The 16,611-nt window shown below is 40.7% G+C and overlaps 2 protein-coding genes across 3 annotated transcripts in view; both read left to right on the top strand.

The window, feature by feature from the left end:
- The window catches only part of LOC146495419 (protein lifeguard 2-like), a 74,641-nt gene extending 58,658 nt beyond the window's left edge, over positions 1–15,983 (top strand). The window contains exon 12 of the mRNA XM_085144709.1: positions 10,485–15,983. Coding sequence (XP_085000835.1) covers positions 10,485–10,490 — 6 coding nt within the window. The 3' untranslated portion in view covers positions 10,491–15,983. The remainder of the gene's footprint in view (positions 1–10,484) is intronic.
- The window catches only part of LOC146495417 (low-density lipoprotein receptor-related protein 1-like), an 85,906-nt gene that overhangs the window by 15,402 nt on the left and 53,893 nt on the right, over positions 1–16,611 (top strand). For both annotated transcript variants that reach the window (XM_085144678.1, XM_085144677.1), the window contains exon 3: positions 9,065–9,202. In XM_085144678.1, coding sequence (XP_085000804.1) covers positions 9,065–9,202 — 138 coding nt within the window. The remainder of the gene's footprint in view (positions 1–9,064; positions 9,203–16,611) is intronic.

Raw genomic sequence — 16,611 nt, 5'->3', positions numbered from 1 at the left:
GGTCAGGGACGGGTGTTTGGGCTGTTATATCAATGCAGGCCCTTAAGTGCATAGAACTGATGCAGTGTGGGTTAAAGAGATGTGGATAAAAGCTTATGAACCATCCAATTTACCTTTATGCTTGTGCACACACTTCCACATGAGCGGTATTTCTTAGAATACAAAGGTTATATAACTAGTTAGTACCACAAAGAAAAGTAAATCCTTGGAGACATTGTTACTCGCGCTGTCACTGACATTCATTAGTATTCCTGCTAACGTTCAACAGCAACAGCAGCTTTTTTTGGCACTTTTCTTTTTTAGTTTTAGAGGGACGGGGAAAGCATTTCACCGAGGTCTTGAGATTTTACAGCAATAACTGACTGACTAATCTTTTTTTATACATGACAATTATAGCTTTCATTTCAAGCAGTCCTGGTTAGGGCTTATAGAGGATGCTGCTGGTGAAATCAAAAGTGCTGTGTAGCTGCTTCGCTTCCTTGTCACAAGCACTTGCTCTAAAAAGAAGGGAAAAAAAGACTCCTCCTCTCTGTATGTCAAGTCTGTATGCAATTATGATTCTTGCATGACCCACATTCAGTGTGGTTGAGCCAGAGAGTGGGAACAGATGTTTAAAGAAGTCTAGCATGTGAGCACTTTCTCAATCACGAGAAGCACTTTCCGTGCAGGAATCCCTTTAACATCGGATTCAACGATTGTCTGCCTCTAATTTGCTAGTTTGGTTTTTTTAAGTCTTCTGATTTAACATGAAAATGTTCACAGGATGACTATAAAGAAGCAGTTGAATAGCTTTTCTTTCCTCGTAGGGTGTCATCAAGTCCCATTCAGGGGGGAGAAAATGACCTTTTAATTGAAAGTAGTTAGCTCTTGTAAATATTAAGATACTCCCTGTACTCACACTATCAGTTTCCCCATTGGCTGATTGATGTGGCGAGCATGTTGTGTAGATGCAGCCAGACACACACGTTGATTTGTTTTCCTTGTTGATGCCGGAAAGTAATTTTGAGGGGATATGCACTGGAATGCACTTTCATAATGAAACTGAGGGGCCCTTGTGCAAAGAGGCTAAAGATATTTAATGAAACTACGACCAAATCTGGACCACAAAACACACATTTCATTTCTATGAAGTGTTTATTTCAGTTTATTATCATATTATTTCATCTTGGGTGTTTGCACCTTTACAGTTTGCTGTAACGAACATGTTGGAAACTCCTTCAGAGACTTTGATGCAATGGTGTAGTTGCACAGTGCTGTACAACGCAGAGTACCTCACAGCATATCGTTGCCTCCTAGCTCAAACACTGTGCTCCGTGTCAGTGCATGCTGTGGCCTGGGGCCGAGCTAATGAGGAGGTCTGATGGGGAGATTGAGCTATCATCTCCACGCAGCTGCCCGAGGCGGCTGCAGGCCACACAACAAGGTTATCTGTCCATCTCTTGCCCTTGCGCCCCCTCTGGACGCCGGCCAGCCTGCTCCCTTGCCTGTCATGCATCAGCAGCCTCTCCAGGACAACCATGTCTTGGCGGCCGCTGTCATGGTGGGACGGGATGCAGGCGTGGAGTCATGGGAAGAAGGAGCTATTCCTACAGAAAAAGCCTTTGTATAGGAGAAAATGAGCAGATTAGCATTTAGGCTGAGGAGGAAAATGGAAATGTCTTTTTAAGGCTCTGATCCTCTTTCTGTTGAAACAGCCTTTTACAGTAACGTTCGGGGGGTTGGGAGGGCGTCCTTTCATGGCCTATAATCAGTCATGTAGCTGTAGTCACAGGGGGCACTAGGCAGGGGCAAGAGGGTCTGTAGTGGCAGTGGCTGACACGCTGCTTCCACAGAGGAAGGAGAAAAGCCCTGTAAATCCCTCTGGTCTACAGCCCTGAGCCCTCCTCAGCTTCACCAGCCTATCAAAAGACCACGATCGCAGGGCTTTCACACACCGCGCAGACACCACTTCCCTTTCTCTGCTGTCTCCGACACACCCTGTCTCCTTCCCAACATCTTTCTCTTTGTCCCGTCTGTCCGTCTTCCTCCCTGTCCGGTGGCTTAAGTAGATTCATCTCCTGCTCTTTATGGTTCCTATGCAGACTCTTTTTGTCATTTTTATTGTAAATATTTTTTTGCAACAGCTTTTATACAGTAATGGTTTGAGTGAAACAACCTATCAGTTATGCCAGCACATTTGGGTAAACAAGGAGGTGAATAGATGCGATGTGCTGCTTCGCTCGAAGAATTCAGCCTGCAGAAATAATCCACACAAGCTTGGAGGGCTGCTAAATTTTTTTAAATCTGTGGATTAGTTGTTTGATTATTATTATTTTATTTAGGACATTCATAGGGCTAAAGTGTCCATAGCAGGAATAACAAAATCTAAACTTCAACCATTTTCCAAACTACTAGTTTGACCGTGATTTTCTTCTGTCTGCAGGTAAATCCTGTGCTTGGTCTGTGTTTAACTTGAAATGGATAAATTTACTTTTCCCAACAAAATAGTGAAACTGAAGCAAAGTGTGTTTTCATTTTAACGCTCATTAGAGCTTTTGGAAGAGAAGTGCTATTTTTTCCAAATATGTTTTGCTATTTAATGAGTTTACCGTTGCTGAACCCTTTTCCAGTCATGTCTGTGTGCATGATGCTCAAACATGAATTTTGGGTCATTTGCACACGATCCTTGTCAGTATCTTGATTGTACCATGCAGAGAAAGACAAAACCTACTTGTGGCATTGTATTTATTGTACTGTTTCATTACAATTGGGTAAAAACTAGCACACACGTCATGTCATGTGCTCATTTTGTGTGCCGCTGCAAAGTGTGTGACTCCAGAGTGGGGAGAGTCCATCAGTGGGCAGGCCTGGCTGTCACCCTGCGTGACATATTAATTCGAGCTGACAGCAGACTGTATGGGAGTCAGTCAGGGGCTGCTATGGAACCCAAAGAGCAGGAAGAAACGCGGGCTTTTATGAGCAGAACAAAAGATCGACAGGGGATCTAAATTTAAGGTAATTGCATAACTACTGAGGATGGGGGATGGTTGGATCTGAAGCCTGAGGTGTAGGAGGGAAGCGCACATTAGGAAAGACCGTCTTTCACTGGTGTCCATCAGTAAAACCTTAATGGAACCCACGACATACAATACAAGGGGTAGCTGTGCTTATTTTTGAAGGTGATGCATTATCTAAAGTGTGCACTGTGCTCTTGGTACAGACTGCACGCTGCAATAGAAATGCCGTGGAAGTTAAACGAGTTTGGCATTGAACTCATAGTTTGTTTTACGATGAATCTCAGATAATTTATTTTCACATGTGATACGTAGAGAATGAGAGAAGTAAGTCACAGAGGACAGTTAACAATAAAGATCCCGGAGGCCGCTGCGAGGTTATGATCCTGATGTTTAGTGCAGCGATGTGATGATCCTCATTCTGCTTGCTAATAGGTGTGGGAGTTTTCCCCTTGTTTTTCTGTCTCAGTAAAGAATCTCTGCAATCAGAGTGAGGTGGCTTCATAACGATAATGCTAAAGAGTAAAAATGTCAGTAAATTAAATGACAGCTGCAGTGCGATAGAACTGATAGAACTGAGGGAGGTATTTCTTTCTGTACGTTGACAGCTAAGATGGGTTTTTTTGGCGGGGGGGGGGGGGGGTTATGGGATAACAAAAGCATGAGGGACTTAATCCAGCCAAATAAATTGTCGGTTAATATTCTTTTTTTAAAAGAAAAAGTCGGGCTTGACCTCACCAACAAGCAAACAGAACAATCAACAGCCCCTTGCTGTGAGCTGTGTTGTGATTGAAACTGATGGAAAGTTGGCAGCCATCAGACACAGTGATGTGCACAACCGTGAAAATAGCTGCTGTGGAGAGCAGTAAATAAATTATGCTGTGAGAATGTGAATAAAGTGGAATATAAACTGCAGGATCAGATGCAAGGTAAGGCCGGAGATACGGTGAAGTTGTTTTGTTATGTGCGAACCTCCAGGCAGTCAATGAATAAATTAACTAAGACCTGAGGCTCAACGTAGACGTTTCTCTGTGTTCCTGTTTTGTTTTCACAATCGCTGCCGGGAAGCTTTTCATGAAACTCCTCGCCTTCTTATATGTGAACGCTTGAAATGACGAATCAGGTGAGGACATTGTTACGACAAGTTATGTTACTCCGTCTCAGTGCGTCAGCGGCATTCTCGCTGCTGGAAACGCTTCAGAGACGTGTTGCATGTGTAAAAATTGAGCAGGGCAAAGGAAATACCCGACCACTGCAGACTTTAACACCGGTTATTGTAAGAGTAATAAACCATAAAGAAGAAATGAGCCCAACTTTTTACATACTAACAACATGGATTTAGTGATCTTATAACACAGAAACGGCACTTCTGACTTGTTTACATCTTTAATTCAATTCAATTCAATTTTATTTATATAGCGCCAAATCACAACAAAAGTCGCCTCAAGGCGCTTCATAGATACAGAGAAAAACCCAACAATCATATGACCCCCTATGAGCAGCACTTTGGCGACAGTGGGAAGGAAAAACTCCCTTTTAACAGGAAGAAACCTCCGGCAGAACCAGGCTCAGGGAGGGGCGGGGCCATCTGCTGCGACCGGTTGGGGTGAGAGAAGGAAGACAGGATAAAGACATGCTGTGGAAGAGAGACAGAGGTTAATAACAGATATGATTCAATACAGAGAGGTCTGTTAATACATAGTGAGTGAGAAAGGTGACTGGAAAGGAAAAACTCAATGCATCATGGGAATCCCCGGCAGCCTACATCTATTGCAGCATAACTAAGGGAGGATTCAGGGTCACCTGGTCCAGCCCTAACTATATGCTTTAGCAAAAAGGAAAGTTTGAAGCCTAATCTTAAAAGTAGAGATAGTGTCTGTCTCCTGAATCCAAACTGGAAGCTGGTTCCACAGAAGAGGGGCCTGAAAACTGAAGGCTCTGCCTCCCATTCTACTTTTAAATACTCTAGGAACAACAAGTAGGCCTGCAGAGCGGGAGCGAAGTGCTCTAATAGGGTGATATGGTACTTTACATCAGTGACACCACATAAGTCTGTAAAAGCTGGGTGCAAATGAAAGGTCATCTTGTTTGACATCATTTCAGTTCTGGGCGCGAGCAGTGAAGACGTCTCCTGTGTTTGGTTTTCTCCTGTCATGGAGCTCTTATTTTTTAATCTGTTACAAATTGCATTTCATTTTCATCGTTATTATTGTCACAGGATTTTTAAAGACAATGCAGAGTCAAAACCATCTGTGAGAACCAGGCAGCGTAATCGGCTTCGAAAGGTCACTAACAATTAGTCATGCCTGGGAAACCAGATTTGAGATTAGAAACCATTCAAACTGAACAGTAGATAGAATTAGTCACTGAAAGCACCGTGTAGGCCGTGTAATACTTTGAAGCACTTCAAGCCAGAATGGGATCGATCCAAATACCCCTTTTGTTCATATAATTTATATTTTGTCATTGTACAGTTTAAGCACGATAGATTATTTGATACAAGAAAAAGAAGTTCAGCTGTTACAAACTGGGGAAAGCAAACAGCTAAGAAACGCCACCTGCTGTTCTTACTTCAAGGATTCAGCAGCTACAGAAAACCTATCCAGATAATGTTAAAGCAGCCACTGATGAGATGTTTTACCTGCTACCTGGTTTACCTGGTCTAAGCAGAAAATGCTCACATGCACACCAAAAGCTGCAGAGCTGCATTAAAACTTTGCAAAGTAATAGAAAACCGCTGCTTCCAGTAAAATACACTGGAAACAATTTCCCAAACTGGAGCAGCCGGTACAGGGTTCATATCTATTGTCCCCCATAAGTTATTTAATCCTCCACATTGTCTTTTCTATTTAGCTTTCTGCTGCCGGTCGTTATTCAGCTCCTTCCAGTGTATTACTCTGCTGTGAAACACAAACAATTGAGTCTTTTTGATTGTTGGCAGTTGTTTGTGTGTTTTCCAAAAAGTTCTGCTGCTTGCTGCCCTGTCAGCAGAAGTCGAGGTGTGTAGAAGAAGAGGCTGTTGTGGGTGTGATGGAAAGCAGAGATCAATCTTTTTAGTCTCTCGGTGGCCGTAGAGCACAGAAATCCGATTCCTGGTTTACTTTGATTAGCGAGTATGTGAGTTTACCTGTCTGCTCAGTCGTCTGCAGATCACATTTCAAGAAAAAAGCTCCCTCGACACGCAGTTGCAAAGACGCATGTTTCTGCTGTTGGTATAATTCAGATGTCTTGCACTCCGACTCTTTTTAAACTCCCCCGAGAACTGACGACAAATGCTAAATCCTTGGCAGGGTTTTCTTTTCCAGTGTACATGGCAGATTATTCCTGGTACTGTCGTTTATGTAAAAATCCCCACATTGGCAGTGTGTTGAATGTAAATCAGGCTGGCTTAGAGGCCAAGGCTGTAGGAGGGCTGCTAATATGCTAGCATCCCCCATACGGAGAGCTACTCTCCTCCCTAAGCCAGATGTTTGAGAAGCTAATTTTAATGTGAATGTGGCACATTTTCCACGCAGGCTGCTGATGTGGGATCGTTATGGAAGCTCGTGTCACTTTAAGGCACTTGTTTTAACAGAGTTAAATGGGATGTTCAGTGTGTGGTTACTAATCTCTCTTGGATGGATCAGGGAGCCTCGGAAGGAATGCTAGCGGTTTTCATTAGGGAATGCCGACATGCAGGCAAATATTCTTTCTCCCACATGTATGTTATGGCTCGTCTTGGGCATTAAGAGACGTGTAACTTTCTTTTAAGACTCAAACGATGTGCATTATACAAAGATATAACACAGCAAGCTTGTTTGCATTTGCTTTGCTGGGTTTACAATCAGGAAAGCTGCAACTAGTGTCAGATAAACTGCAGTTTGGCTGCATCAGCTGGTTAATATTCAGAAAACTGAGAATTTGTGTATGTGAACATCTGAAGCAGGTTTGCTGCTCGGGCTGTGTGCATATTCAGATACCGTCCTCTGAAAACGTATCCCAGCACGACATGTATTCTGCAGAACTCTGCAGATCGTTTCCTGTGAAGGAGGTGAACTTTATTTTTTCTGCTTCAAGTGTTTTTCTAAAATGGGTCAGCAGATGTTAGAAAGAAAGAAAGAGAGAGAGAGGGAGAGAGGTGGAGGAAGAAGAAAAACAGCCAAGGCAAACTGTTTGCTCTGCAGTGTGGGCCGAGAGGAAAGCTAGAGAGAGAAGAAGAGTGGGAGAGATCGAGGGAAGAGACGCTGCCTCCTCTGTATGTTTTGGTCTTTTTTTTTTTTAACTCAGCATTTTCTAGGCCAGAGGACGTTATGGCCTCTGGCCTCTGCACTCCTTAAGATTCAGTATTTATCAGTGTTTTCGTTTAAAAATTTCCTTCAGTGTCTGCCAAGTGATCTTATGCTGCAAACTCTCTTTTAACATGTGGGCGCATTAAAGGTAACCGCATGTTTGCATGTGCTGTGTATCACCTGTGCTGTAACACATGCAGGAAGCTTTAGTGTCAAATTTGCACCTAAGAAGAAAAAAAAACCACACACACTGTGCACCAATCGTGCAACTTGTTGCCTACAGCAGCAAATCTAAAAGCAAAACGAAGTCATTATGGGCTGTAAATACAGGCAGCAAATTAACTTTAGGCCCTTTTTATAAAGCTAAATGTTTAGTTCTCTGATAATAGAAGTGACCTAAACCAACTGGAACTCAGAGTCAACCATAGTAAGTAATGTGAGCCATTTAGAGTAACAGATAAAGCATTTTTATCTGCAAATGTTTATTGATGTGAGCTTTATCTCTTTAATTTTAGCCCTTCTATGTAGCCAGACTGCTACAAAACTCTATTATTAGTATATAAAGCCCAGAATAGTTTTAATACATGTTGTTGTTTTATGATGGCTCTATAGGGCAGCGGTTCACACATTTGCCTGACAAGCAAAAATATTGCTGGTTGTGTCCCAACAGGAGACACAAATAGGGATTGGAACTGAAAACCGGTGCCAAATTTTCAAAGTGTTGGAGCTTATCAATTCCTTTATCAGTGTCCGCAGGTGCTGGCAATGCACACTGATTGCAAATCAACAGTATTGCTACATGCACGTCTGGTGTTATCAGAAAAAGGGGGTCACGGCAGAGAGGATGAAGCGATCCAAAGCATTGCTTCATGCAGAAACGTGATAACGACTTTAACATCTTTATTGAGGTGGGAACGACAGAAACATGCTGAAACATCTCCTGCAACACAGGATTCACTTGCTCAAGTGTCGTGCATTTGATGCGATAAGGATGAGCACCGCAACCAACCGAGCAGCTCGTCTGTGCAGATGCTTAACGTGATTTTAGTTGACTTCAAATAAAGCTTTCAATAAATGACATTCTGTCATTTCTTCATCTAGCGTTGAGCGATAGTCTGTTTGGGATTAAATGATAAATAAATAAATGATAAAGTAGTCGTACTGCATTGGAAATCTGCAGGCATACCTCTCATATAAAACTGGGTCAAGAATCAATAAGGGAATTGGATCGATTAGCAAATTCAATAATGGAATTGGTATCAATGAAACCTCATCAATCCCAATCCCTAGACACAATTCCCTTTGGGGAATCTTTCACCTGTGAGGATCTTAGAGGTCGTGGATTTAACTATAAGGGTTTTGTCCAGATAATACTAGGAAACAATAAACCAGCACCTCACCAGAGTCGTATGCAAAGCTAATGGACAACAGAGGAAAATGCACAGTTTGATCTGATCTCTGTACAGTTTGTCTTTGCACATGACGGCCTCCTCAATAAATGTTATAAAATTAAGCAACATTAGAAAAGTTCTTTAATGAGTCACAAAGAAATGAAATTCTTTTGATGCCAGGAATTCACTTTTAAGTATGTAAAATGCGTTTAATAGTTTTATGAAGCCTCATTTAGCTCAGTTGTGAATTTATGATGTGTTTTTGTTTTTGTTGTTGTTGTTTTTGTTATTTTTTTTGGGGGGGGGGGTGTTAGATGCATGCATTATTCTGCTTAATCTTTGAGTTTTACTGCTTTAAAATATTGCCTTATACATCTGCTTTTACTTAAAAAATCTTTTGCATGTTTTCCAGGCACACACAACAAAGTGAACCAGTGTCCTGTCAACAAATATCCATGCCTGGATGTGGAAGTGTGTCTCCATGCAAGCAGATTCTGTAATGGAGTCCCCGATTGCACTGACGGCTGGGATGAGGGGCCTCACTGCAGAGGTAGGAAACAAACTGACACACACACACCTTCTCCTCTGTCATACTGACACTTTTGCCCTTTGTTGTGGGTCAAAATTAACCAGACAGCTTCTGTTATAAAGAAAACGTTCTTGTCTTTCCATCCCAAACCATCATTTTTATCGAGTCACCCCCTCTGTTGGGCGATTTAATGAGCTGGCCTGTTCTAGCTCGTGCAATTACTATGGAATTTCTCTTTCAAGGGAAAAAAAAGTCATTAATTTATCAATCAGCTTTGCTGTGAGGCTGTTTCCCCCAATCCTAGCAGGAATAATAAGCGTTCAGACCAGATGTAGCTGAGAAAAATCACATCCTCCCCTATTAATTAGAGACAACAGAAGAATGAGTGATGGAGCATATTGAGTCCATAGTGTATTTCTTTGTTGCAGCTGACAAAAGAGCGAACACTGGCTGCCTTTTGAGAGCTGACTCAGTATTCTGCAAGGTAGTGCTCAGATATCCTGTAACTGTCTGAAGTTTGGCTTTGTCACATCTGCCAAGAAGGATAGGGTTTGTTTGTTTGTTTGTTTTTTGGTTGGGGGGGGGGGGGGTTGTTTGTGTGTTAGCCAAATTATTTGGAGACTAAGAAACTTGGTAGTGAATCAGAGCGATAATAACGGATCTGGATCAAGGGTGTGGATCCCAGCCTGTCAACAGACATGCCAATTCAATTAAGCTTTATTGATATAGCGCCAAATCACAAGGTGCTTTATATTGTAAGGTAAAGACCCTGCAATAATACAGGCAGACAAACTTTAACCTCTCCTCTTTAAACTACCTATGCACCATTTGCAATGACATTGCAGTAGAAAAGCTCCCGAAGGGGCCCCACAGGGGGGTGTGCAAGGCACAGCAGCTGTTTGGAGAGAGTGGGGCAGACTTCTAATATGCATTACTATGAGCTGATATTTGATGTAAACTCTTAGTTCAAGTACTCTCTTTGCAGAAGTGCAGAAGAGTATTGGCCTTGACAGAGCTCTGACTCAACGCTGGGACATGTGCGTTCGTCATTTTGTGCCTCTCCTTTTCCATCATGCTGTTCTTTTCCCTAAATCTAAATCAGATATTTACCATCAACAGTAAAGTTTCAGAGTATCACAGACCTGGATCAAGGGCGAGTCTGCTGAGCTCTCAAACTTTGGCTAAGCTTTTGCCATTTAAAAAAACATATTAACCAAAGCGTCTGATGTCTGTTCCACTATCAGCAGCACAGAGATCTGATCTCTTTATCATTTATTGGCTTTATCCTTGTATCAGTTTACAGCTTTAGGCATTTGATGCAAGCTTCTATCTCTATTTTCAGTTTGCTTCCTTCCGTGTGCTCAAAGAGTAATCGTGAGCTCTGTATAAATATTAATCCGTACGTCCTCCACACTGAGTTGAGTCATTACAAAAAAAAAGTTTGTGTGATTAGTTGAGACCAGAAGAAAACGAGATGTGTTGGACCACAGTGTGGGTGAAAGTGTTAGTAACCCACACAGCGGTCATCACTGCTACACAAGCCTTTTATGCAATGCGGTGATGATGTCATCCCGTTACAACATGCACTGCCTGTCCCTGAGGACACAGCTCCAGCTGTTTTCAGTCAGGCAGCGCTCTACGCACATAAGTGCTTAAACACACCGGCGTGTTGTGTGCCTGTAATGCATACATGCATGCCCTCACATGTGCACACAAATATACACTCACAAAGTCACATTCTTACTCGTGCAACCAAACACACGAGCTGTGTGTCCAGAACGTTTGGCATTTGTGAGACCACCTCATGTCAGGGAAAAGGCTTTCACAAGCTTCGTAGTGTTTGCTCGTGCAAACTGCCAGGTTGTGCAAGTAAACCTGGCCACTGATATTTGAAAGCACACTTTGTGATTCAGCCTTTCTGAGTAATTCTGTCAAAGTTTTTGACAAGCGGTTAGAAAGGGGAATGCTGCACGGTATTTCAAGCTTTCTAAAATATGTTTTTTCACAGTATGCGGAAAGCCTTGGGGTTAAGCAGCTTGCTTTATGTACTGTATAAAAGGGAATCAACATTAGTGCTTTGATGGGATGTGAATCTGACAGTTAATTTGACACCTGACTGTATGCAAACATTTATAATTATCAGTGAAATTATAACACAAATGCATGAATATACTCTAATAGGGATGCAACGATACCAATTTTTTCAAACCGATACGATACAGATACTTGGATCTGAGTACTTGCCGATACAGAGTACAAAAAACGATACTTCTACCACACACACACACAAATACAATGAATTGGAAGACAGGTTTTATTATATTCTCTGCCGATAAAAAATAAAATCTTAATAAAAATGACCACAAAAAAATTTCGAGTGAAAAATAAGCACTTCTGTTAAATTATTGCAGAGTCTCCACATTGTAATTTTACAAAATATCACTGAACTGTTGGCACTGTCTCGAGCTTTCAGAATAATAAATAAACACTTCTGTTTGGAATCAAATAAATACAAATTAGGTTTGAGAATAAAATAAACTTTTAAATTATTGCAGAGTGTCCATATTGTAAACAAACAAACAAAATAATTATTATTTTATAAATAATAAAATGTAAAAAATTATAAAATAAATAATAAATAAAATAATAATTGGCCCCCTAGTGGCCAATCTTAAAAACTACAACAGAAATGACAAGCCACCCTCTGATTAATGAAATAAGTTGGTATCGGTTCATGGTATCGGTTAACTTTTACGCGTATGAGTAGACATACATTTTACAGTATCGGCCCCGATACCAGTATCGGTATCGGTGCATCCCTATACTCTAATGTTGGTCACCTTTAAATCTAATCTTGCGTGATTATACTAGATGGAGCAAATTAGAAAAAGATGATATCATCCACCTTTATATTCTGGTCATCCCATATTAAATCTAGGAACAAAAGTAGGTTGTCAAAGAGGAAGGTCGCTGTTAAATTGATATTATTAAACTGCATTAATGTCTAATAAGATAATAAAGTAATGGTGATCATATCGTCTGATAAAGTCTGTGGCCGGAGCCTTCACTACACGGGTACACAGGTCTATAGATTTGGACAAGGACACACAATTTGAAAACTGCTCTTTGAAGTAAAGCAGTCAAGCCATGTCAACTTTAATTCAGGATGTTTAACAGAATATTGTTCAGAAAATGTTGGACTTACTCATCCAAGCTCAAAAGGAACCAAAGCATTGAATAATAAGTATGTTCATGGCCAGTTGTATCCAGTGTCCTCGCTGTTTCATATATTAAAGACATAAAAGATCTGGAGTTGGTTCCAAGTGTTTCTAGCTGTTCATTGGACCTCTTAATGTGCAGGTATTTAATGCAAACGAGGCCATCCAAATATTTGAGTGGTCAGAAAATAACTGCAACTTCCAAAAGTTAATTATGACATAATTTTGTCAAACCTCTTGAAGACTACACTTCAGTCATTATACTGTTCACTTCATTTTGAATCTGCTGTGTTGGTCTACAGAAGCAAAAATATGAACACGGTGTCATTGTGACATGAATGTATACAATGAGTCTGCAAAGACATGGATGCAAACTGAAGCTTCACTAGCGAACTGAAGCATACAACCTCGAGATAGTAGTTGTAGTTTATTGTTAATATTGCAGATAAATGCGATGTATATTATTTTTTTGTGCCTTGCTCAGGACAAGAGCATTTGAAAAGTACATTTTACCATGTGGCTTTGCGAGAGTTCAAACCAAGTAAATGAAACCTGTTTAATCAAATAGACAGTTGGCAGTTATGAAGTCCTTCTGTCGTGTAGGTGGTTGATTTGCAGGCCTGCGTTTGTCTTTTCTTTGAGGGTGAGGAAGCCTCTCTTTCAAGACGCAGCTTTAGACCTGCCTCGTAGATGTCAATGATTGACAAGGAAAGAAAAAATGGGGTCATGGCAGTGTTATTGAGACTCCCCCCCCCCCCCCCTCTCTCTTTCAAGGCACCCCACTGGAACCCTGATTATTGTTGTGACCTATCGCTGTTGTTTATGCAGAGCTTTAATTGTCCTTCACGTTCCATTGTGTAACTGTGCAATGACAATCGGTCATCGGACTTCAATCGGACTTGAAGCTGCCTGTGGAAATACTACATTATGAGCTTCATTCATGAGTGGGTCTTGACCTAAATTGGTTTATGGGCTGCAGTTAAAAGTGAAGGCAGTACTGTAATCTAATCATAAATGATCATTGGCTGAAGATAAAAGAAAATGGATGCATTAAATTTATTTAGCAAGTTGTGCTGCTGCCATGCACGGGAATGTTTTGTGCTACAGCAGGTGTACTTTGTGAGTCGTTGTACGTTTGTGCAAGTTTAAATTTAGACATGTGGGCAGCGTACTGCCACTGTTTGGGAATAAGCTAGCTACTGTTTGCTCATTACTCAAGCTGCACTATGTGTGTTTGCAAACGGTTACTTTGCCCTATTTGATTATCGAGCCTGCAAATAACTGGCAGTAGATACATTGTATGCTCACTGACATATAGCTTTATAGTAATGTTAGCTTTTGCCATCAGCTGCTACAATATAAAGTGTGTGATGGAATCCACAATTGTAATGCTCACAGTCACAAAGTAGCTTAAGGGATTGAAGCGTCTCAACTCGAGATACAATAACATCATATTTAATGTGAACTGCTAAAACATGTAAGCTGCACATATGGACCATTTTTAAAAAGAAATCTTCAGATTGCCAGAACTTTTTTATTTATTTTTTTTTACAAAACATGGGGCCAAAAAACGTGAACGTGACATCATTTAATGACACGACGGAGGATAATGTGAGGCTTCCGTCTGTGGCATGTTGAAGGCAAAAGCCTGTGTAAACTTGTCTGCAGACAGTGAGAGCACAAAGAATGTGAAACGCCTTCCTTTAAAATGTCACACGCTGAAATCGCCTCTTTATACAGTTATGATATCATGTATAGAAATAAAGGCTTTTTATAAAATAAAGCTGATTCATTTTCAAGCCACTTGCTGGATAGATTATGATAAATTGTCTTTTGTTGACATTTATTAAGTCACTCATTTGTTTTTTAACTGCATGAACTCAACACTCTCATTCAGCCTGTGTCACTGCTGCAGCCAGTCTGTCAGCATCATGATCGGGTTTTAGAGGAAAATGCCAACTTTCATAAATGTCCTCATGGGCTGAGCAAATTAGTCCAAGGACAGTTCTTCCCTTCTTTCCATCTCTGCCCTCTCTCCTATTATTATTCATCATATTCATGCTATTGTGTTGTGCTAATCACACCATTTACTCGTGTGTGTGTGTGTGTTAATTGAAGGCCCTAATTTAGCACAAATAGTCAGAATACACACATATTGGTGGGATTTTGCTGAAACCTCAGAGTTCGAGTACCAACCTTTTCTGTCATTACTATACATGAATCATATTTTCTTGAGTGTTTACATGAATTTAAAGACTAAAATTGTTGTTTAAAAACTCTTCAGCCTACTCGTCCTCACATCAGATGTCTCCCTTCTTCCACATCGAGGTCTATAGTGAAATTGAGGGTTGCCATCCTTGCAGTAACAGGATCAATGACTCTGGCGTGCTGGTTTAAGACTGAAGGTCTCCAGTGTGTCACTGTGTGATTTGTTTGCTTCATTAGCTCTGGTCAATCGTCTGACACACAGCTGTTGTTTGTTTGCTTTGGGCTGGAACGTTCTAACCTCATCCTCGAGTCCCGTATGCGCTCTTTACACCTCCAGCCTTCTCTCCCTTCACTTCCTTGTTTTTCTTTTCTTTTTTTAATTGTTCCTTCATTTCTTTCTCCATAAATCTGTTCTCCTCTGAGGTTGGATCAAGTACGTTTTTCATATTCACATCCCACAATCTTTTTTTTTAACTGTGACTAAGGTAAAATATTACATTTGTTCAGCGATACATTAGCCTTAATTTTAACATGAATTCGCTCTCCATTTAAATCCAGAACCTACTTTGACCAAACTCTGTCAAACGTATGAAAACCAAATCATCCTTTTTAATTCATAGGACCGTTATTATAACGGATCATTACAGATTTCACTTAATAATTTTTCATTTGTTGGATTTTTATGAACAGTATTTATGGTATATAATAGAATAGTCCCTTAATATTAGAATATTCCTTAATATAATATATAATATTTAAGTTTAATGTCACTTTGTATCACCCAGCCTTTGCTAAATGGGATCCATGAACCTGGGCTGGGGTAAACATGCTGGGTATTTTAGCTCTCTGCTTGCCTGTGGTCTCTCACAGCGTGAGCCTTGCTGAATGGATTCGATATGGGCCACAATGTTTGCTGGGAGACTTTTCCTTTCAACGGGGCCACAACAAAAGAGTCATTATTGCCTAAAGTGCCACAGGCTTTATATAATAAGGGTCCTTCAATAGGTCCAGTCTCCACTCTTCACAGCTGTGCCACGACTAGCTGCAGTACACATAGTGTATGAACAATTACATTTTTTTTGTTGGAGGTTGGGCTAAATGTCTTTGTGCTGCTCGAAGCCTCCTTTTTTACTTATCTTTTCTATTTTTTGGGGGGAAATTTGCTTTAACCTTAAGGTTTTTTTTCTATGCTTTCTCTCCTCGGTCCTGTTGTTCATATTGATATGAGGTTAGAAGATTCTGAATTCTTATCTAGCTAATAATCAGTCCTAAAACCAATTTTAAAAAAGAATTGACTTGTTAATCTGGTAATTGAGCAGCCAGTCTTTAAATATAAGCAAAATAAGTAATGACTTAAAGTGGTTGGAAGTTCCTTTTACAAAAATGTTTGTTTTAATGCAAATAGTTGTATGGTGAACACTGATGCATCTGTGTACTTTACTTTGGAATATGAAACGATTTATATGCGTCTCTGCTGAGGGGGCTTTGGAAATCCTCACTGAATGAGGAAAAAGTCACCTTAAAGCACCATGACAAACAGTACATTAGGGCTGCCACGATTAGTCGACTAGTCACGATTACGTCGACTATCAAAATCGTCGACGACTGATAAAATAGTCGATGTGTCGTTTGAAGCTTTGTAAGATCCCAAAAGACGCAGGAATAAGTAGTAGGATTTAAGAGTGTAATAACGGACTGAAACAGAAGATGGCAGCACTGCATGTACAAGGATGCCAGCTGCCGTTAAATTCCGAAGAAGAAGAAGCTGTGTCCCATAATTCATAGCGCGGCCCTGCTCAGTTTCCAACAATGGCGGCAGCTAGTTAGTTTTAATATTACTCTTATTATTCTTTCTGGGTCACAAAATAAACGTTTAACATATTTTCATGCGAGAATGTAGCTGTGTAAACCTCAAATATCTGCTCAGTTTATCAAGACACCGCATATTTTCAAAAGTGCTCCGACGTTTTCGGAGACGTCTATTAGCCACTAGCTCGATGGCTA

Source organism: Neolamprologus multifasciatus, chromosome 20, assembly GCF_963576455.1.
Source record: "Neolamprologus multifasciatus chromosome 20, fNeoMul1.2, whole genome shotgun sequence".
Taxonomy (NCBI): Eukaryota; Metazoa; Chordata; class Actinopteri; order Cichliformes; family Cichlidae; genus Neolamprologus; species Neolamprologus multifasciatus.
This window is presented reverse-complemented; position numbering and strand designations above follow the sequence as displayed.